This window comes from Mytilus californianus, unplaced genomic scaffold (assembly GCF_021869535.1).
Source record: "Mytilus californianus isolate M0D057914Y unplaced genomic scaffold, xbMytCali1.0.p SCAF_9, whole genome shotgun sequence".
Taxonomy (NCBI): Eukaryota; Metazoa; Mollusca; class Bivalvia; order Mytilida; family Mytilidae; genus Mytilus; species Mytilus californianus.
Window position 1 is genome coordinate 20,202,041 of NW_026262745.1, and position 24,157 is coordinate 20,226,197.

Sequence of the window (24,157 nt, forward strand, 5' to 3'; positions counted from 1 at the left end):
TATATCTTTAAATATCATTTTTCTGTACTCCAATGATTGTATATAAATTAAGCATACAGTAAAAACCTAGTACACATGACAAAATACCATTTTTTTTATTTAATCAATACATTGATTGAGGTATCGGTTCAGAAAAAAAGATACTCATTTTAACTGTATCGCACGTATATGAATACTTCGATACGTATTCGTATCTAAATACTTCAGTTCTGCAACATCTCTAATATAAGTTATTTTAAAACTGACAGACAAATACCATAAACATACTAATATATACTACAGGCCAGAGTCTGACCTTGTTTCTATATGTACAAAAACAAGATTGACGAACAAAAAATATATCATAAAATGCAAAAAAATACATTTTGCAAATAAAACATTTGACATAAAAGTTCATAATTAATATGCAATTATAATTCATAATTAATACGAAATTAAATCAACTTAAATCATATCAATTGAATAAATGACAAAGAATAGCAAAGGTGGGGAGAAAAATCTGCCCCACTGAATTAACATATTGACTTGGGTGGAGAGTTGTCTCATTGGCACTCATACCACATCTTCTTATATATATTTATAAAACTACTTATAAAGATAAATTAAAAGGGAGATTTGCGGGTTGGAATTTAAATTTCACGCAATGTATTAGAATTACAAGTTATCAAGACGAAAGCTAATGATAAAAGGAAGCGCACACATGGCACATAAACGTGAATTCGTGCTGACCCCGCATTGCCAAGATCATTGACCAATTAGAAGGATGGAATCCACTCACACACTGGTTCTCTTCACGTGAAAAAGTGTTATATAATTTAGACAAATAATCAAATAATTAAGTTAGACAAATCTGACCCACTGGCCACTACAGAGACATCTTAAACATTTACAGTATAAATTTCTCACTCATTTATATCAGTCTAAGCTATAAAACTACATAATTAATCTTCCCTGGTGTCTTAAATTATTTTATTCCGCTTCTCAATTAGCAAATACAATTGGTTTTTGATACAATATATATCATATTTGCAAGTCTCCATCGATTATTTAATTTTGACCCTGCGTCAATTTGTTACAATTTTAACATGACCTTGAAAACACGACAGTTAAAAATTTCATACTATATGGCATTTATATATGTCGTCATGTATTGTCATTAGGCCAAAAATAACAAGGTGATCTGTTGTTTTTTCATATCGCAGACTCTTTTTAGGGAAACTGTCAAACTAGTCCTTGTAAGTTAATTCTCCAATTGACGTTTCCTGGTTACACATTTTTAGCAAATTACGCAATGTTTTATATGAATGTAAAAGGCCTCGTATTTTTAAGATACTCATGAATAAAGATTTTTTCATATGCAAATTTCAAAGTAACTTTGTTTCGTTTGTTTTTTAAATGTTCTTCAATTTTTTTTTTCTAATTTGACCACTAGTCGTTTTTTGTAGATTTCCCCTTTATACCCTCTGTTTGGGCTGAGGAAACTGACTCCATAAAAATTAGGCAAAATGTGTTGGATTTCGCATTATGACGAAGGTATTAGACTGTTTGACAAACGTACACCGTTTAAATGTATTCAGAAGGCTTTCCGTTCTGCAGATTTGCATCGCTTTCGACAAATAATATGATTCAAACTTTCGATTATCACATTTGGATAAAAGGACATGTTGAATATACATCAATGTGATAGAATTTACCACAATTATAACCACATAATTGGCATACAGAATAACGCCACCTGATACGAAATGAGACTCTTATAAAACTTGCATTTGGTAAGAATGGCATACACACAAAAAAGAATTGGCATATCTATAAATTATATGTTACGAAAAGGTCATTGTACAGAATGATGTTTGTTAGATAACAAAACGAAGGGAACGAAATCACAATAATTTTTATCTTATACCCTGAAAAGTAAGAGGTTTTTTCATGTGTAGAATCTTGAACGAAAATCTCTTCATGATCTATTGATGTTTTTACATTGCAAAAATATAAATTAAAATATCTTAATGAACTTATAATTCTAAGCCAGTTAACTCACTGCGGAATAGCAATAGTCGCCTTTGTATAAGTTTTGCTGTCATATCTTTGTCTATATCTATATCGATGTTTATTTCTATACACATATGTCGTTGGTCTTGTTGTGCTAAAAACATATAAAATTATCGTACTGTTTCATAGTTTACGATAGCTAGACATGCATTTAAATTAGAGATAGTCGAACAACTTCTAGCAGTTACTTGTATGTTCCGAAACCATCGATTATGTTTTGGGAAAGATACAATTCTTATAGGCAAAATAATGTTTACCCTTCATTATTAACTATAACAAATATTCGAACATAAAAAATATGAATCAATATCAGTTGAACGATCCTACATAACAAAACTTAATGCGAAATATTTTCAAAAAACATAAACTTCCTTTCTGTATGTGCCGATGTTGAATAAACATGCGGGGGTACTATCATTTCAAGGGAGTGAAGATTCAAAAACTCGAAAAAAGAAATATCTTTTATACCCTTAACTGACAGTAGTAGATTATATCACAGTGTCGTGGGATCTTCACCACACAAAATATATCTGGACTATATTTCTGCAATGTAACCATAAACAGATACCTTGGTCATATCGCCAATTCTTGACATTGACGCAAAAACCTCACAGTAAGAATGTGTTAATTGTTTGAAATTTTATACAATCATCCGTACATGATCTCTTGTTGGGTTTTCTACTTTGTAAAACTATAAATGTATCCTTAATTATGAACTAGTAAATTCACTGCTGAATTGCAACAATCGCCTTTGTATAAACTTTGGTGTTATATCTTTGTTTATATCTGTATCGATAATTGTTTTTGAACGTAGATGTCGTTGGTCTGGTTGTGCTGCATGAATATGAGTATTTTTACTTTTTCCTCGTTTGTTATAGCTAGATGCGTGTGGATAAAAGATAGTATAACACTATCTAGCAGTTTTTTGTATTTAAGGAAACAATCGATTTTATTTTGGAAAAGATTGAATTCTTATAGGAAAAATATTAATTCAACCTTTGTAATTAAGTATTAACAAATATTACGAATAACAAATGTGTCGAGTTTTGTGATTGGATAACAACACAGAGATGTCAGTATATATTCAGGAAACTGCCGGGGTATATATGACGTTTTTACCCCCAATTGGAACCTCAAAAACGTCATAATTACACCTGTCACTATGTGACGTAGTCAAAAGCTATACAGAACACTAAGGAATGTCAGAGGCTCATAGAGGGAAAACAATGACGTGCATCCGTCAATAATTCATTAATTTTGTAATACAAAATCACGCAATTTACACTTCAATTACTAAAATTTAATGTTTTGAAGTGTTATCATAAATGATCACATACACGATAAAATTATTTTCACAGCAAATTACAAAATCCTTCACGTATGCGAAACATATTAGGTAGGGTTTTTCAATATATATGTAACACTCAGAAACGTGTCCTTCCCCCCAAACGTGTCCGATTCCCCCAAACGTGTCTACATCGACGTCACTGAACTGCAAAACATGTCTAATTGAAAAACAGCGCCAAAGCTTGTCATTTGTATAAACGCCCAAACGTGTCCATTTAAAAAAAACCACCCAAACGTGTCCAATCCCCCAAATATTTCCATATTTTTTTACTGGAATTATCATTCGTGTCAATATCATAAATACGTAAAGATAATAAATCAGACACCTCGTGAAGGGAGAATGTCCCATTGTCTGCGCGTTTCTTACTGAAGTCATAAAAAATCGTTTTTACTCGCTCTTGAATTTTTTAAATTAAAATCCCAACTAGTGTTAATCCCGAATAACCGTTAGAATTTAGGTCTTATTTTAAATTTCCGGTATGATAAAAGAACCTTACCGCATATTCAGCTATAAAAGGCCCCGAAATGACAAATGTATTTTATTGCTTACATGATATCTTTCAAATAATGCATTAAATATTTGGCACTGGACGTTATGTCTCTTGTTCGTGTGTCTTTAGTGATGTTCGAAACCTAAAATTTATTGAAAAACCTGATTCCCAGTTTATGATTTTAAGAGCTTTTAAAATATCAGAACTGTTGAAAGAAAGGAAGTCAATTCTGCTGAAAAAAAGTGCAATATTTGGAGTAATATAAAATGCATCAACGGAGTTTACTAGTACAAAATAATTTACATATTAAACGATTAATTCAACAGTACAAGAATTATATGTATGTTCGCTCTAAATGAGCATGAAATACTTGCAACTGGACAATAATCAATTTCATTCAAAAGTCAATTCATATGTTACAAATTGAATTTGCAATATTTTTTTATTGCTAATCATTAACAACTGGCATTGAACAAACTAATGCTAATAAATGCCCTCTTCATCAACTTTGTCCCCCATCATAGAAGTGCCGTAAACGTTATTGATTTGGGACATGCATATATTAGCGGTAAAAGACGTAAGACGTTCTGGCGTGTAATAATGGACACGTTTTGGCGAATAACAATTATCGGACACGTTTGGGGGTTATGAAATCGGACACGTTTGGGGAATATTGAATATTACGGACACGTTTGGGGAGAATAGACACGTTTGGGGGAATCGGACACGTTTGGGGGGAAGGACACGTTTGGGAGTGTTACATATATGTTGTAAAAAACGATGCCACACACACATACAAACACAAAACATGAAATCTAAAATCTTTATTGAAAACATTTTCTTAACGAAAAAAAATTGTCAAGATAAAAAAGGTGCATTTAATTGGATTACTCAAACTATTAAGAAACAATAAACATGTAATGAATATACATGCTGCATTGTGAATGTTTAACAAATACGTGCACTGGAAAAAACATTAAGACAGGGGTAATTCGTAATATATATGTAAATCAGGTCTCAGACAGGGTATATACTGTGACATTCCCGGCTTTGGGCTTATATCCCCTTCGCCTTCGGCTCAGCAGATATAAACTCTAAGCCGGGAATGTCACAGTATATACCCTGTCTGAGACCTGAATAACATATGATATTCGAATGTAACAGCTGTGTGTCAATATCGGCCGAAATATTTTAGGTGAAAGTATATACAGAAAATCATGGGAGCTGAATTTTTTAACTTCAAATGGAGTGAAAACAAGTAGGTCGAAACGATAAGCATCTCCTCATAAAATCATCACCCATCACGATGCGCGATTCTAGCGAACGTCAAACGAAGGAGCATGTGCACATATATCGAATTCAATACATCTTGCATTTTAGATATGGATATATGCAGTAAACGTCGGCGTATGATTTATCTATGCTTCAATTTATGCCTGTTTGGAAACGACGTTTTCCTCGCTTATTCTTGTCTTCTCACGACTGGTTTCTTTGCAATTACACCTGCTTATGATGTACATCTATTCGTTTGATATGTATATATCTATCTGTATATACACGTTTAAATTGAAAACAATGTTCAAACCTATGATTGCGTATATATCTATAATTCGAAGCCAGTAAACTCACTACTGAATTGCAACAGTCACCGCCTTTGTAGATGTTTTGCTTGTTGTATATCTGTTTCTGTTTCTGTATCGATGTCTGATTCTATACCAAGATGTAGTCGGTCTTGTTGTGCTGCAGTAATATATAAAATAGAGATAAGAATACATTTACTTGTAATTCTTTGTTGTTTTTATGACATATCTCTGAATTAAAGATAGTTAAACACTAAAATGCAGCTGCTTGTGATTAGCGAAACTCTTGACAATTATGTTTTAGAAAGGTTTTATTCTGAGGATTGTGTTTTAAAAGTACAAAAATTCAGAACGTCGGTTTAACTACATGTATTCGAAAAAAACGTTGCATACCACTACCGATTGTAATATTATAAGTATTTCCTTGCATATGCAGACAAACAGTCTAGTCAAAGCTTGGCAAGGGATCAGAGTTTTGCACGAGGGAGATATATAATTCTTAAATTTAAATGATTTCCAAAAGTTTATAATAGTAAATTTTAATAAGTTAAACACAATATCCGTATTTTCATGCAAGTACCGAAGTACTGGCTACAGTGCTGGTGATCTCCTGGTGAACAAACAGTTCAACAGCAGAGGTATCGACAAGTGGTAGTATTAACACTAACAGAGAAATTTTGAATGGGAAAACATGCCCTTGAATATCGCCGAGAGTGAAGTAAGACGTACAATCTAAAAAAAGTTTTATTCGAATTCTTTACTTGGCTATTAGAGAAATTAACATACTGTTAATTCGTTATGTGCCTGTCCCAAATCAGGAGCCTGTAGTTCAGTGGTTGTCGTTGGTTCATGTCTGTCATATTTGGTTTTCGTAAACTGTTTTATTATAAATTAGGCCGTTAGTTTTTCTCAATTGAATGTTTCATATTTTTCATGTCGGGGCCTCTATAGTCGACCATACGGTATGTGTTTTTATCATTATTGAAGGCCGTACGGTTGCCTATAATTGCTTACATCCACTTAATTTGAACTGTTGTGGATAGTTGTCTCATTGGCAATCATACCACATCTCCATATTTTTATACTGACCCAGCTTACATTATAGATCATGTGCTTTAAATAAAATAAAGAGTATAGTCATTGTCAAATAATTCAGCGAAACAGTAATTTTACACCGATTATTCGCATAACAATATATTTACACGTATGAAATAATTTATACGTAATACTATGATGTTGTGGGGACACTGTTATGTTATTAATTAATCTATGTTTTATGCAGACAGTTTTGGAGTACTTAAGAATGAACTACCGTGTAAAATGTTGATCGTGTACAATGTAGCTTTAAACCGTACCCGTGGCTAGTGTTTCAGTTAAAATCATTGATTCATAATCAGTTTGAACTAAGGTAATGCAACGTCCATTTTAATGTTTCTTGATACGCAACTGTCTAAAAGATGTTTCTGATAAGTATTTGCAAAATATACATGTTAAAAGAAGGTAAAATGTCCTGCTGAATAATTAGGACAACCGTAGTTTACGAATGGTCAGATCTTGTATACGGATTAAAAGAGAGGCAAAAGATACCAAAGGGACGTTCAAACTCATAAGTCGAAAATAAACCCACAACGTCATGACAAAAAACCAAAAAATACCAAAAAACAAACAGCAGTATACACAACACAACATAGAAAACTAAAGACTGATCAACACGAACCTCACAAAAAAACTGGGGGTGATCTCAAGTGTTCCTGCAGGGAAATCAAAGATTAAGGTTAAGAAGATAAATAAAGGTAACAAACAAAAACTGAGGGAAAACTACTAAAGAAACGAGACTAGGTGAGTCTTCAGGGTAAGCGTATTTTTCTAAGCAAGCACCACCAGCCAAGCGAATCAAAATTCACTAAAAATGTCACAATCGGCTGATTAGTTCAGATAAGACGACTATTATGGTATCTAAGACTGCGAAAAAATTGTCGATCTTGTAAATGGGAGGGATGTTTTTTTTCGAAACTGGTGTGTTTACAATAAATAACCCTCCTTGAACATGTTTAATATCTGTTTAATTTGCCAAAATTTCTGTTGGGTATCTAATCGAAATATCGAATTTAATTCTAGTATTCTCTCGCCTGCCCAGCATACAAATATCTTTCAAAAAAAAAGAACACAAACGATAAAGCGTCACTGTGAAAACTTAACTAGACAGTTAAAAAAATAAGAGTGAGTATTAAAAGTAAATGTATCTGTAAATGCCGCAGCGATGGTGTAATATGAACGGTATTTATATGATATAAAATAAAACCATAAAAAATACATTTCAACTTTTCAAAATAAAAGATACTTATATAAAATGTGATAACCATATTCAACAGATTTCTTAGAGTTTATAAAAGGGGGATCATCACCAAATATTACCCCAGATAGAATTTTTTCTTATACTTTGCAAAAAAATGTAGATTTTACCATGTTTTAAAAAAATATATATAATAAAAGGCATCGTCACACTGCTATTATTCAAGCTTCTAGCAAACAATGCCAACTTATGCAAAATTTCCTAATTGCATAGATCCTTCGTGAAAAAGGTACTTATTTGTGAATAGAAACAAATCTATTAGATATAATGAAATAAAATATGAGACGATACATTTCGTAGGTCTTTTAGTATGCTTTTAGAAAATAAAAATAAGAAATGGTGTCAACGAACTTGTTTTTTTTTTTTGCTACAAGTAAAAAATGAAAATTTCATTTACACTCCTTTAGAAAATATTAACTTAAAGAGCTATCTCCCCTTAAATGGCTCTGTTGAAAAATTGAAACAATCAAAAACAAATATTTGGTATTTGTTAAAGCAGTCTTTATACTACATTAAATCAACGATAAGTATTTCTTATTAAAAATAAACAGTCTTACACTTTGCCTTTCTGTCTCAAAATTTTAATTTTTAAGCAAAGTGCACGACCAATTGTGTACTACTATTTTACAATCCAAGATATATACACTGTAAAAATGGTGTTTAGATCCTAAACACATTTCTAAGCACATCTTTTGTGCACTTTTTTTTACATGTTTAGATCTAAACGTGTCTCAGTACAATGTGTTTAGGATTGTGTTTAGAATCGTGTTTAGCTTAGAAAAAAGTGTTTAATTTCTAAACACTTTCATTTTTAAACACATTAAAAGTGTTTAAATTCAAGACATGTTTAGATATTATGTGCTTACTGAGAAATGTGTTTAGAAATTAAACACAATCCTAAACACGTTTAGATCTAAACATGTAATACAAGTGTTTAATTTCTAAGCACGACTTTTACAGTGTAGTTAATCTGTTTTCAATTAAAGACATGGGTTTAAACTAAATTTGATAAAAGTGGTCACACGGTTAAGATTTTACTCGCTCATGTAATGCACCAAATAATACATTTACACAATAGTTACTGGTAACAGAACAAAGCAAAACAATACCTTTACACAATGTTAGTTAGCCTATCATTTTCTGACCACGATTATTTTCATTTGACACTTGTTGTGCCTCAAAGTAAAAGACGCAAAGTCTGTAATTAAGAAAAAAAAAACATTATAGATAATATCCATTATTCATAGTGTTTAAACTCACCGTGGAATAGACGTCGTATATGTGTATGGTCTTCTTGGTATCTTTACTGTATATCTGCTGTTACACCTGCCTCTGAATTTTGACAACGGCCTTAATGAAATGTAAAGAAACGTTAAGAAAGTTTATCGGTATTACCACTGTCTGTATCACTCTGCTCAGCTCTTCATAAAAATGCATATCACGGCTTTGTAACGTCAAATACGTTGACCCGCACCTTAATAATTTTGACCCGGACATATCACCGACGTTGATAAAGTTGACCCGAACTTATCACGTCATTTTCCGGTTTGCTTGTGAAACAAAGTAAAACACATAGCCAGAAATTAGTAGTACTTTTGCTAATTAATATTCATAATATGTAAATGAGAATTGTACCACGTGATAATAGTTTGAACTGGACTGGCTTGATATCATTAAAATCTTTAAAACACGGATATTATAAGTTGCCCGTCACAGAGTCCTTGTTTATAATCACTCTGATATTTCCGTAAAGTTGTCAGGCGGTCAAAATCAAATCAATGAACGCGAATTTTTTCTTCTTGAAATAGGGGCATTTTAACTTTACGTGGGAACCTAGATTTTTGCAACGACGGTCATTATGTTTCGTTTAAATGGTGTATATTGTTGTGTATATTTATTTTCTGTCCCCGCAACCATTCTATCACTTAAACTAAAGTTAAAACATACATTTTTTTTCAAAATTCCCTATCATTTCAATTTAATTTCAGTGACCCGTATCCGATTTCTTTAGTATAATATTCAAATAAGCAAAGTGGCGTTGATTTCTGGATATGAGTTGTGTCTGTCATGCCAAATACACAAAAAACAATCCGATATATCGATTACCAGATTTTCATCATACTTATATTATAAAATATCAGCTGCTCGACACAATATGAAGCCTTTTTAGACTCGTTCGCTTCGAGCTTCATATTGTGACTCGCGGCTGCTATTTTACAATATCAATATGCAAACAACCTGATAATCAGTACTTATCATTAGTTACTTCAACATTCTTGCGTTTAAAGGAACGTCATTGAGCCAATTTCCCCTGTATTTGTATAATTCACAGGTTCAAAATGTCAAAGTTTTTCAGCTTAACGTGTTGTTTTTGAAGACATTACGATAAAAAAATAATCTAATATATACTCGTATCTATAAAAATTGCACGTTAAATAAAGCTAACTTTCTATAGAATTTTGATTTTGATTAGGAATGTCCTCCTTATGCATGTTTAATTTTGTAGCAATATTCAAACGTTGCTTAAATCTCTGAAATTTCTGCTTTTAGCAATCTTCAGACTTGCTGGGTCCGTGTATATTTGCGTCCATTCGTTTTTCATTTTGAAATATCAAAAACAAAAAACAAAAAACGAGAGTGTTTTCATTTTTCGTTTTTGATTTCTCAAAAACCAAAACGAAAAACAAATTTAAAGTGTTCTCGTTTTTCGTTTTTGATTTCTCTTATAACAAAACGGAAAACGAAAGTGTTTTCATTTTTTGTTTTTGATTTCTCTTAAACCAAAATGAAAATCAAAAGTGTTTCCATTTTTCGTTTTTGATTTCATTATAGATGAATTTTGAGTGTAATTCTAATTATTCTCGTTTTATAATGTACAATGTTTTCCTTTCTTGTTTCACAGTCATTGATAGTAAATAATGTCAATGTAAACACCCCGGTGTTCTTTCAACATAATGTAGACAAAATAGACCGCCTGACTTATGAATTGAACTACGGTGATAAATGAATCAAAGCCTTTCAAATTAACTTGTTTATATCTTTACTAAAAAAAAATATATATTTAAATATTAAACAAATCATAAATTTAAATTGTACAATATAATATTATATAAAAAATGGTACAAATAGATAGATATATTACAACATTATATCAAATTAACAAGGGAGGTTACTACTTTTAAAACTGATAAGAAAACTAGCCCAGTCGTTAAAGTATACATGCACAGCAGTTATCAGATCTATCGTATTTAAATCGAAGTTAATGTCGACGGATGCAAAAGTCTTTATCAATCTGAACAATAAGGGTGCGTGATCTTTACTTTTAAGTTTAGAAAGGTTGATCTAAGATGATAAGACATGCCGTAACTAGCCTCTATTACAAGTGAAGCAAAATATATTTTGGGCGAGGGGTCTAGGGCTCAAGGTCCCCAAAAGATCTGGAAAAAATGACGCAAAATCGTGCATTCTGAACGTTTCTTTCGGACCTTTTCTTAATCTAAAACGCAAGTTTTGTTTTATTTATTTTTTCGACAATATATCAAAATATATAGATTCAGTGTAAGACTTTTAGTATTTAGGGACAACATCAAAAGACATATGTAGGATAAAGCAAAACATTGTAATCCACATAGTCAGGTGTGTGGCTGTTGTTTTTAGGGTATGAATGGTTCGTTGCCTCGTTGAAGACCCTCCGGCTAATTTCAAGATGAAGAACAAGAATAAAAGCCCTGTTCATTGATAATTTTCATTTTTTCTATGTATTGTGTGCGATGTTGTCCCATGCACATTTACTCCACATCTCTTTATTTTCTATTTTAGTGCCTAAACAAGACTCAATGCAAGTTTAGCCCTTCAATGTTAAATTTTAAGGTCATATGTGACACTATTGTTTCGGGTAAGGGTGAATTTGGTACCTATTAAAACGTTTAAACCCGCTGCATTTGTTTGCACCTGTCCTAAGTCAAAAACCTGATGTTCAGTAGTTGTCGTTTGTTGTTGTGGTTCATAAGTGTTCTCGTTTCTCGTTTAGTATATAGATTAGACCATTGGTTTTCCCGTTTGAATGGTTTTGCACTGGTCATTTTGGGGCCCTTTGTAGTTTGCTGTTCGGTGTGAGCCAAGGCTCCGTGTTGAAGACCGTACTTTGACCTTTAATGGTTTTTCTTTTACAAATTGTGACTTGGATGGAGAGTTATCTCGTTGGCACTAATACCACATCTTCTTATATCTATATATGGTCTTTTTAAATGAATTTATGTCGGGAGACTAGGATTTCTAGCTTTAGTTTAACCCATGTCAGCTTTTTATTTGTATTTACAGAAAAGAGAGCCAGTTTAGTATCCTTTTATATATTGTAACAGTTTAATTTTCCATGAAAAAGGGACAGTTTTTTCTATGTCCGGTAGCATCGTATCATATCTAGACATCGGTAGGCATATAAAATTGCAAAACCACACATGACCGTTCATTAGTCTTCGTAGATCTATTCCAAGTCTTAATAAGTCTGCACAAAGCAGAAAATGAACTTTTACAACAAGAAATATTACACAACTGAAGCCATAGTCATAAAGATCGATTGACTGATTGGTGTTCCTTTAACGTCGCCGCAGAACAAAAACATATTATCTGATATTCATTCTCATCATCTGCAATCTCTATTGTTCCCAAGGAAGCAACCATTTGATTCTCTGGGGTGTGGCAGGGATTTGTACCCGAAGTTAATACTTTTTTTTAACCCAGACCATAAAACATGCCTTTATCCACGGTCACTCACAAACACAACTAGATATCATTGAGATAGGAGCCATCTCTGTGGGCCCCGCTGTGAATAATGTGCATTAAAAAATTTGTATCTTTACCATAGGACATGAGGTTGTCAACTGAAACCAAAGTTTTTGACCTTGACCTTTGACCTAGGAATTTGTACATACATTATGACACACCCTCTGGTGTTGGTTAATATACATGTCAAGTATAAACTTTGAAATCGTAACGGTTCTCTATACATAGAGTGGACACAATTTGTTACGGACGGACGAACAGAAAGACAGACGGACGGACGGACGGACAGACTGATCACTATAGGGCGCCGACATTCGGCGGGGCCCTAATAAAATTTTCAACATTTATTAAAAACATTTTTTTTTACACTTTTATATTTGATGTTGTCTTAAAATATTAATTTGACTTGAATTTGTACGAGTTTACTAAATATACATGTTTATACAAGCCAAGTCAGTTTATATCTTGTTTCTCGCCTGACTATATAAAAGCCCAGGAGAGCTTTGGCCATCATTTGTCGTCTTTGATAGATAAGGTTGACTTATAAGCTGTCTGTACAAAGTAATGGGACAATGGCATGAAGACATCACCAAATCACCATATGCAATACACAAAAAGACACCTAGAGCTCAAAATATGGTCTTCAACTACCTACCCATCAACAGGCAGTAAGCTCTGGTTGGCTCTAAACACAGATCCAAGGGTACAGCAAAATGTGAAAATATCCAATTAAAACTGGGTGACCTGGGAGGAAAACATTGGAACTTTCCTAAGAAATACAAATTTCAACCCCCTCAACATTTTTTAATAAGGAGATGTGGTATGATTGCCAATGTGACAACTATCCCCAAAGTTCAAATGAAGTGGATGTAAGCAGTTATATATACAATGTAGGCAACCGTACCACCTTCAACAATGAGAAAAAAAACCATACAGTATAGTCAGGTATACTAGGCCCTCACATGAAAAATATGAAAGAGTTCAATTGAGAAAAATACCGGCCTAATTTATAACACAATAAAACAAAAAACAAATATGACAGACATCAACAACGACTGAACAACAGGCTCCTAGCTTGGTACAGGCACATACAGTATGTGGCGGGGTTAAATATGTTTGTGAGCGCTCAACCCTCCCCTTAACCTGGGACAGTTTTGTTACAGCACAACATAAGAACAAACTATAAAATCAGTTGAAAAGGGCTTAACATACCACATCGATAAAAACAGTAAAAAAAACATCTAACATCACAGACCGGACGTGGCAGGGTATTAATACATCCTTAACAAACAAAAAAAGGACACAAAGTACAGATCTGAGAGTAATCGCAGTATTGACAGCTAGTTGGAAGCCAATAACAACTAATACAAAAATCATGTATCTAAGACTAAAATATTATTCAGGACACATCCAACATCCAATGGACTTAGTTTAAAGACGTTATTAACAGTCAGAGAAAGACATGACCTTGTGCAATGCCAAATCATAGGTATCAGCAGATTGTAGTACCTTGGTGTGTATAACAATAATATGTAGTATGCATGGTTTTAAGTTACTGATAACAAAATTAATATTAATACCAATTAAAACAATATTCAAAGATCTATTTACAGTGTTCAATTGGTAACCTTATAAAATAAGTTTATTTAAAGGATTGATAAGTTTACCCTGATCGTTTTTAATTTACATGCATACAATTTCTATTTACATTATTATTGATAAATACAATATTGCAGAAGTAGTGGAAATAGATCTCAGGCGGGGGAAGTTGTTTTTGACTTCAGGGAACTTTATTTGGATATGCCTGTTATGGTCTCATTGAGATTTACCAGACCTTCATTCAATTTCAGTACTTTTTTTATGTCCCATTTATGGACATTATGTTTTTCGGTTTGTGCGTCCGTTCGTTCCTCCGTTCATCCGTCTGTTCCGCTTCAGGTTAAGGTTTTTGGTCAAGGTAGTTTTTGATGAAGTTGAAGTCCACTCAACTTGAAACTCTTTACACATGTTCCATATGATATGATCTTTCTAATTCTAAAGCAATTGAAGTTCTGACCGCAAATTCACGGTCCACTGGACATAGAAAATGATAGTGCGAGTGGGGCATTCATGTACTATGGACACATTCTTGTTCAAATCCTTTATTAAAGAAGTTAGTAAATTTTCTTCAGATAAAAATACTTAATTAGACGAACCAATCTAATTACAAGATATATCTCTGATTTCGTTATACTTATATGTATGAGCAGGTTAATATATGTATGAATTTTAATAAGATTACTGGACAAACGCGTAAATCTTCGGATTTAATTCTTAACAATTTTTCCGAGCGAAGCGAGGCGAAAAACATTGACGTCTTTCAAGCCAAATTTATATGTTTGCTATACACACAAATTCATTTTTTAAACTTGGTAATTAATTAATCTAAAATACAGTCCTAGATAATCAAATAATCATGAAATATTTGGTCTAGTAATCAAATAATCACACACACAAAAAAACAGCCAAGTAATCACATAATCAAAAACGCCACGAGGAGGCTCATTAAAGATGACATATTTTGGTATTAATTTTCATGTGTTGAAGACATTATCTTTCAATCGGTTTAATTGAGGTCTAGAGCTAGCATGTCAGTTACTGCTAGTAATCCTTGGTTAAGTTATGAATCATTGTCATTTTGCTTAGTTTCTTTTGTTACCTATTCTGACATCGGACTCGGACTTCTTTTAAACTGAGTTTTACTGTGCGTATTGCTGTGTGTTTGTTTACTCTACATTGGCTAGCTATAGTGGTATAGGGGGAGGGTTGAGATCTCACAAAACATGTTTAACCCCGCCGCACTTTTGCGCCTGTCCCAAGTCAGGAGCCCCTGGCCTTTGTTAGTCTTGAAAGTTTTTTTTTTATTTTTAGTTTAGTGTGACGTCCATTTTTACTGAACTAGTATGTAATAGTTATACACCGAGGGATAGGTGTGTCTGGATAGGAAACCCCGTCGGCCGGAGGCCGGAGGGGTTTCTTATCCAGACACGCCGTATCCCGAGGTGTATAACTTACTTACACTCCATTCTAAACCCTATATTTGTTAACATTGATTATTAAATGAAAAAAAAAACGATAGCATATTTATTGACAATATCAAACCATGATTTATAAGAATATTTTTTGTATTACATGAAACCCCACTAGTAACCTTTCTTTGGTTATCTTCGTTCAAACTTTGACAAGTGAGTATATTTTACAAATGTCAAGTTGTTTTGCATATTCCCGTTAAATCCATGTGCTAATATGGATCCGCAGGTCAAGGTTGACTGTTTCGTGTATTCTTATTACAAACAAAAAATACATCATGCACCTGGTATACAGTTGTCAATATGGACGGGTATAAGACGGACGACATTTTGTGGCAAGCGTTGGATTTGGTAGAAGCGACTAAAGATAAAGGCAATATTATAACCCAAAGTACTTACCTGTATCAGTTTAATAAACAGATAAAGGTAATCATAACTGTATTTTATATCTTACGATTTTATCAAAATCAAAAGCCCCCCCCCTCTTCTCGAGAATAAACAAACATTCATATTCGAACATACTAAGGGATAGATAGGTGTGTCTGCATTAGAAACCCGACTACCAGACACGCTCAACATACAATATTTAATATTGCGGAACTCCCTTTTTTTGGGGCAATCAGGGGCTGATCCAACCGGGGGTTCCAAACTCAAGAGAAAAAGGGGGTTCCAACCATTCAAATTCATTGATCTTTTAAATAAAAGTCGAGTCCAACCCGCGGAACCCTAACCCCGGATCGGCCACTGGGTAACCGGGGGGGGGGGGGGGGGGTCCGGGAGTTAGAATCCCATTTTTTTTAAAGATCAATGCTTTAAAATAGAGACATATGACTGGGATAAAAAAAATTACCTTCAAGCAAAAGAGTATTTAAAGGATTATTTTTGTATTCAATATAATTGCTTATTGGAATTTCCTAAAATGTGTTTGTTTAATATCATGAAACAATTTGTAGTGAACACTATTAGTAATTCCTTATGTTCATGCTATTTAAAAAATAATCAATTTCTATTGTTACGAATAACAATGGACTTTGTTTGCGGGATGTAGAAGCAGGGGTTTCCAGAAACCCCGCTCGTCACACCCTGTGGTCAAAATCCATTGTTATTCGTAACAATAGATCTATTCAATTTACACTTGTTTCAGAAATAGAAACTATGAAGTATAACAATAGGACTGGGGTGTAAACATTTTTATTTAGGGGCCAGCTGAAGCCCGCCTCTGATTGCGGGATTTTCCCGTTGTGTTGAAGAACCATTGGTGGCCTTCGGCTGTTTTCTGCTCTTTGGTTGGGTTGTTGTCTCTTTGACACATTCTTCATTTCCATTCTCAGTCTTAATTTCACCAATGAAACTTTACATTATTTTTTGCCTTTGTATTAAATTAATTTGTAAACTTCTTGGAACTCTACAATGACCGTCTGATTACAATTAGACACGGAAGTATTTGAAATATGAAATCTTATTTGGCCTTAAATGCCTCAACCTTTTTTAATGTGGGTATCTACTTTGTTCAGTAAGATTTAGATTTTGACAATTATCTTGCAATCTACCATAGATTTTCGGTAATTGATCTGCATAAAACCCCATGGGAAAGCACATTGGCATAATTTGCTAAACGTTTATTGGAACCCAATAATTTGGCAAGGTGATGCAACCTGTAATGTGAAGACGTGAATGAAAATGCGGAGTTTGTAAGACCAGGCTCAAGCAAGCAGCCACTCGCTAGCAGCCACTTCGCTAGCAGCCTGTTTTCAAATATTTATATAAACCCAAATGTTGCATAAGATTCAAACGTTCTTCAGATGTTTTATTAATAGATAACCACTATATCATCAGTTTTTAATATAGAATTAAGCAGTCAAAGACATTATTCAATGAATTTTAAAATTTCATTTCTTGTTCATTAATTATATAAATGCAATAGAAATCGCTCTCAATATATCACACAGCGTGCTGCACGCTTTACATTTTAAAAAGTCGGATATGTTATACCATTTTTCTCTATTCTTTAATTAGTGTTTTAGGCCATTTATCTCTATTCTTTATTTCGTTTTACCTTTTGCCGATTATTTTGTTCTATTCATATTTAAACACCTCATTATTCTATTTTTGTATGTCTTGGTTCATTGTCTCTTTTATTTATATTTTTGCCCACTATTCTCTGTTCCGTAAACCCCCCATCCACACCCTCCAGTTAAGGTCACCAAAGAGCTTTCACAAATAAGCAAAACTAATACCGAATATGCTCCGAATGGCAAAATGATTGAATGCTAATCCCGGTTTGAATTGTGAAATTGCGCAAATTAGTTTTTCAATCAATTGATCAAGCAAAACACATTATCGTCCTGAATGTTTGTACAATACTGGCAGATGGACCTTGGTCATCAATTCTAATCATCTTAGATCAACCTTTCTAAACTTAAAAATAAAGATCACGCACCCTTATTGTTCAGATTGATAAAGACTTTTGCATCCGTCGACATTAACTTCGATTTAAATACTATAGATCTGAAAAACGCTGTGCATGTATACTTTAACGACTGGGCTAGTTTTCTTATCAGTTTTAAAAGTAGTAACCTCCCGTTGTAATATATCTATCTATTTGTACCATCTTTATACAATATTATATTGTACAATTTAAATCTATGATTCGTTTAATATTTAAATAAAATATTTTTTTTTTTAATAAAGATATAAACAAGGTAATTTGAAAGGCTTTGATTCATTTATCAACGTAGTTCAATTCAGAAGTCAGGCGGTCTATTTTGTCTACATCATGTTGAAAGAACACCGGGGTGTTTACATTGGCATTTTTTACTATCAATGACTGTGAAACAAGAAAGGAAAACATTGTACATAATAAAACGAGAAATAATTAAAATTACATAAAAAAATCATCATTAGTGAAATCAAAAACGAAAAACGGAAACACTTTTGATTTTCATTTTAGTTTTAGAGAAATCAAAAACAAAAAATGAAAACACTTTCGTTTTCCGTTTTGGTTTAAGAGAAATCAAAAACGAAAAACGAGAACACTTTTGTTTTTCGTTTTGGTTTTTGAGAAATCATAAACGAAAAATGAAAACACTCTCGTTTTTTGTTTTTTTGTATTTGATATTTCAAAATGAAAAACGAATGGACGCAAATATACACGGACCTTGCTGATCTTTTAAATAAATAAGCCATATTTTTATATAGTGCTCACATGAAGCGGTGGTACACCATCCCATTGTTTTTTCAGTCGTTCCGTTGGTTTAAAGTCTGACGATAGACTTCCCCCTTTTTTTATTCACCTTGAAGTACGATATTTTTTATACCCTAGATCTTTCATACTGAGGATTTTTTGGAAAGACTTTTTTTAAAACGACGATTGTTTGAAATATATAAGCCATTATTTTATATAGTGCACACATGGAGCGATGAATGCATTGTACTTTTTGATTTGGAGCGATGGAAATCCGTTCCATTGTGTTGGTTGAAAAGTCTAACGATGGACTTCCCCCTTTTTTAATTCAACTTGGAGTTCGATATTTTTTGTACTCTAAATCTTTTATAATGAGGATTGTTTGGAAAGGGCGATTGTTTGAAATATATTCAGGGTAAAATCGCTCAATTTCTTTATCTTCAAACTATTTAGCATAGCTTTAGATAAAGAAAAGATAACAGGTTTTAATAACAATATCAGGAATATATGTTTAAAATTGTACAGTACATGTAGTAAACAACTTCAGTAATAGGTTGAGGAAACTGAATAGACTCCAAATGTTCCATACTTGTATGATGGCTTATCTTAATTATTGTCCATTGTCTTGACATTCTTTTACAGAATTAAAATACGAAGAATGTGTAAAATAAAGTACAGTAAATAAACAATTCAATTTGTATTTTGTGATTATGAGACATCATACGATATTCTGTTTTATCACATTTGATTTTTAAAGTGGCTTTTCTTGAATGGTTATGTTTGTATTCGTAACGTTTCTGTGGGATTTGTGTGTGCTACCTTGCATTTTATACATTGCTTTGCATGCTTTATTAAATTATGCCTTTAAAATTTGTTATATGAACGTTGCGTGTTTTGGATATGCTATGTACTATTTATATTACCCTACATGCTTTAAAAATATTTTAGTTTATCTATTTTGTATGTTATTTTTAGTGTTTTATGTGCTTATATGATGTGTTTATTTGTGTGGCATCCTTTGTACATGTTTGATTGATTACATTAATGTCTACTGTCGTTTCAAAAGCCCAAAGCGTGCTTTTGTTCTATTGTTACCTATCTCACCGTTTGTCAATACATATTATTTGATTTTATTTGATAGCCTCTCATATACATTAATTATATGTTTTAAACTCTAACTGCGAAACAAAGAATTACCTTATAAAACGGTATGTGTGTCTGAAACTTGAAGAACTTGATCCAGTGCGACAGCGAGGTGTTGGTTTCGGTGTGTATGTCAACCAATCGTTATTAGTTTTATACAGACTTGTCCTGAAGAAAAATATAAGAATGATATAAGTATCCATACTATATAGCTCTTTTTTTTACACATGCATAAATTTTATTTCTAATAGAGTGCATGAAAAGCTTAAATAAAAATATATTGACATGCACAGTACGTATCTCACGAGATTTCGTAATATACACGTACATTTTAAAATTTATTTAGTTAAAATTAAAACATTATTTTCTATAACTTGTGTGATAGCATTTGAATCAACGGTTTCGCACGTGCTATAAAATCATACACTGTCCGATCAATGTTGTGAACACAATGTTCTAACCTTATACAACGTGCGTTTTTAAATATTTGGCTGTGAGTCTTCCTGGTGAAGGTAAATACAGAAAAGCACTTCGAACACAGGAAATTTATAAAGTGTTGTTTTCAATGTATTTTCCAGCAAACTTTTAATTTGAAATACTAATACTTAAAAATGTTCCCCAACACTGCTTGTCTCTTTAAAATGCTCCGCTGACCTACACGTCTATAAAAAGTTTCAATACCTACATGTAATCGTTTGCAAGACAAACTCTATCCCCATGAATTATCTTTATTAATATGTTTTTAAACTGCAAAAAGCATGAAAAGCCAAAACAGTTATTCTCTTTTAGAATGGTTGTTTAATACATTCTTATAATATTGATATGATTTACATGGTTCGGTAAAATGTATCGAATATGTATAAAAAAGTTGTGTCTATGGCAAGCCGTTTTACTATTTATTCTGACTTCAAGATATCTTTTAAACTTTATAAGATACCTCATATAGTTTATAAGAAATGTTATATAGTTTATAAGATATCTTATAAAGTTTATAAGATATCCTATTAAGTTTATAAGATATCTTATAAACTTTATAAGATATCTTATATAGTTTATGAGATATCTTATATAGTTAATAAGATATCTCATATAATTTATAAGATATCTCATATAATTTTCTTTATAAGATATCTTATATAAAAATATTTATAAAATATCTTAAAAACTTTATAAGATATCTTATATACTTTAGAAGATATCTTATAAAGTATATAAGATATCTTATATATTATATGAGATACCTTATATATTATATGAGATATCCGATATGTTATATGAGATATCTTGAAGTTACAATAAAAGTTAGTAAAACGGCTTGCCATATGTGTCAAATGTTAAGACATTTCGCATTTATGGTGTAACTTAATTACTTCACCTACCAATAACTAATAAAACTGCATCCAAGTTTACTTTGTGTTTCATTAAGACAATACCAATTTCCATCTACTTGGCAGCACTCTTTATCCTCCGCACAATAATAATACGTAAAATGTTGTTGGTCACACAAATTCCAAGCTGAAATTGGAAATCGTGTAGTAAATTGTTAAGATTGTGCTCATATTCGAACACGAAAAAAACAAAATGCTACATATAAATAACAGTACGTATAAAAATGAAGGTAGTATACTGTTCCCCTGAATTGGTCGAGTCTAAATATATTCAACACAAATGATAGTTAAACAGTACTCAGACTGATATAGACAAAAAACAGTTACCTAATTGCATTGAAAACGGACCTATTAAATAGCATTACATCATTTAATTATTTATTTATTATAATTCTTTATCATTTAGATAGGACCATAAGATAGTTTTATGAAATTAAGGAGTAAATTTATATTTTTGAATTCCAAATTTTCAATAGAACGATTTTCTATTTTATAAATGAGGAAATCGAAAACCCTATACAGACCTCATTTACAACTGACAAATGAATGTTATGCACCAAAACTTCTTGTTATATATATTTGATGTTTTTAATCTGTCAGTAATCATGAAATAGATTCGTAAAGACACCAAATGAAAACAGTAAGTAAATTCTTCCAACAATAAGCTATTTAAACAGCATGTGTCACAACTTCTAATCGAACAGACCTAGATGCATAAGGTCCTTCACAATATTCAGGTAAATTTTCATTTTGGGTTTGATTCTATAATTTTCCTGATGCAAATGCAAAATAATTAGTGTTGTCTGTTCAGTCCAATTAATTAATAAATCGTATTTTTAGGTTTGATTTTGCGGTACGGGCCTTGTTCATTGTTGAAGGACGTACGGTGACCTATAGTTGTTAATTTCTGTGACATTTAGTCTTTTGTGGAGTGTTGTCTCAGTAGCAAAAAATACCAGGCTCGATCAAAACGTGTATAGATGGAATATTTTCGCAAGGTTGATAATCATTCTTAAATTGAAATACAATATATCATATGAAAACAAACACTTTTAATATTTTAGTCGTCCGTCATTCCCTTTTCACATCTAAATGTAGCATAAATAAACAACTCGAAAACAGCCTTTTACCGTTCTAAGTTTTATAAACGCCTGACAAAACCTTATATCATAAATCGCAATTAAATCGTAGATAAGAACAATAGTAAAAACATTAAAAAAGTATAGGTGTTTAGTTATGTAGTAAATTGCAAAACCATAAAAAAAGTTTGCACTATCATTGAGTAATTTAAATGGAAATTTTACATAATAACAGGCGGAAACCCAGTTGAAACAGAACAAAAGAATCGAAGCTCTTTGTTAGAGGAGGCGATAAATGCTTACTGTAATGTTTACTATAGTAACAAAAATTTTAAAAGTTAATAGAAACAAATAAAATGACAGTTTTCGGCTAAATTACGAAGTACAAAAATGTATTTTATCATAAAAACACCATTTGCATAAGTTTTCAATTTATCTATTACATAATTAAGCAGAACAAATAGATATCAAGTCGACGATATGGGTGTCTATTCAGTCGGATCTAAAAAAAATGCATAACCTCTGATTTAAAAAAAAATAAATACCAAGGACGGAGAACATATCAATCTATTTGTTCCTTAATTTTCGTTTCTGCCCTTCCATTATGTGACTCAAGAAATAATTCCAAAAAATGGGTAAGAATTGCATCGAAAAGAGAAAATCGAGTGCACCTTTTTATGTTAGGGCGTGTTTGAGTTGAATATTTTGTCTTGAAAACGTAAAAAGCAAAAGTTTTTGATATATCATCTCGCTTCAGATTCTATCATTTTTATATATCAAGGGTACAGGTTGACTTTATAACATCGGAAATTCACAGTACTAAAAAAATGAAATATATGGGTCAAGTGAAATACCTTTCTAATGCATCACAGAAACAGAATAGGTGTGTTCGAATAGCAAATTATTACTAAAAATACTTGACGACAGACTTTTAAGTTGGATCTTAAAAATGCATATCTTCGAAAAAACTTTATTTTTTGTGTGTGATATCTAGTGTTTATAGTCTTCAACCACTGAACATTTTTAGTCTGCCCTTCCACGAAATATTGAATTAGAATTTTATTAAAGGTTTATGAATTTTTGAAAATTCCACCTGACAACCGATCAGACAATAGTTTTAAGTCGACTGAATGTAGACTAGTACATTAACTGATGCTCAATAGCTAGTAGATACATTTGTCTTTTAAAATACAGCTGGCATATAAGGATCGTAATGGTGCTATGTGGATAAATTTATCGGTTTTCAAGAGCTAAATTGGCAGCGCGTCATCCCTACAATGGCTTCCATTTTTACGATTGTAAAAATGAACTGGCGTAATGGGGAGATAATTTTGACAAAGTAGAGTCCTGACTGATAACATTTTACAAGATCTTGTCTTCGTGTACTATGTACATTGAATAATTTATGGAGTTGGTTGATTTTTGTTTGCTTTACCTCCAGTGGCAAATATTTCATGCATGTTCATGACGAGAACACATGAATTTTAAATACAATAGGTAGATCTTGCAATAGGATGTAGACATTGAGGTAGGACGTGAAAATTGGAATATCACTGGAAACTGAGAATATATTGAATAAAGACAGAAATTAGCCTTGCAACACCTGGCCACATCCGAACCCCTTGAATATTTGGTGCAAAAATAGTGAATATGCAAAGAGCGTTGATCCATGAAATATATTCAGAAGTCG

At 32.3% G+C, this 24,157-nt stretch overlaps 1 protein-coding gene across 1 annotated transcript in view; it reads right to left on the bottom strand.

Moving 5' to 3' along the window:
• LOC127715807 (uncharacterized) overlaps positions 1 to 24,157 on the bottom strand; it is a 56,523-nt gene that overhangs the window by 26,613 nt on the left and 5,753 nt on the right. Inside the window, exons 3-7 of the mRNA XM_052221945.1 lie at positions 21,380 to 21,515; positions 20,055 to 20,168; positions 9,084 to 9,173; positions 5,520 to 5,630; positions 2,042 to 2,146 (exon numbers count right to left, since the gene is read on the bottom strand). Of these exons, the coding sequence (XP_052077905.1) occupies positions 2,042 to 2,146; positions 5,520 to 5,630; positions 9,084 to 9,173; positions 20,055 to 20,168; positions 21,380 to 21,515 (556 nt within the window). The remainder of the gene's footprint in view (positions 1 to 2,041; positions 2,147 to 5,519; positions 5,631 to 9,083; positions 9,174 to 20,054; positions 20,169 to 21,379; positions 21,516 to 24,157) is intronic.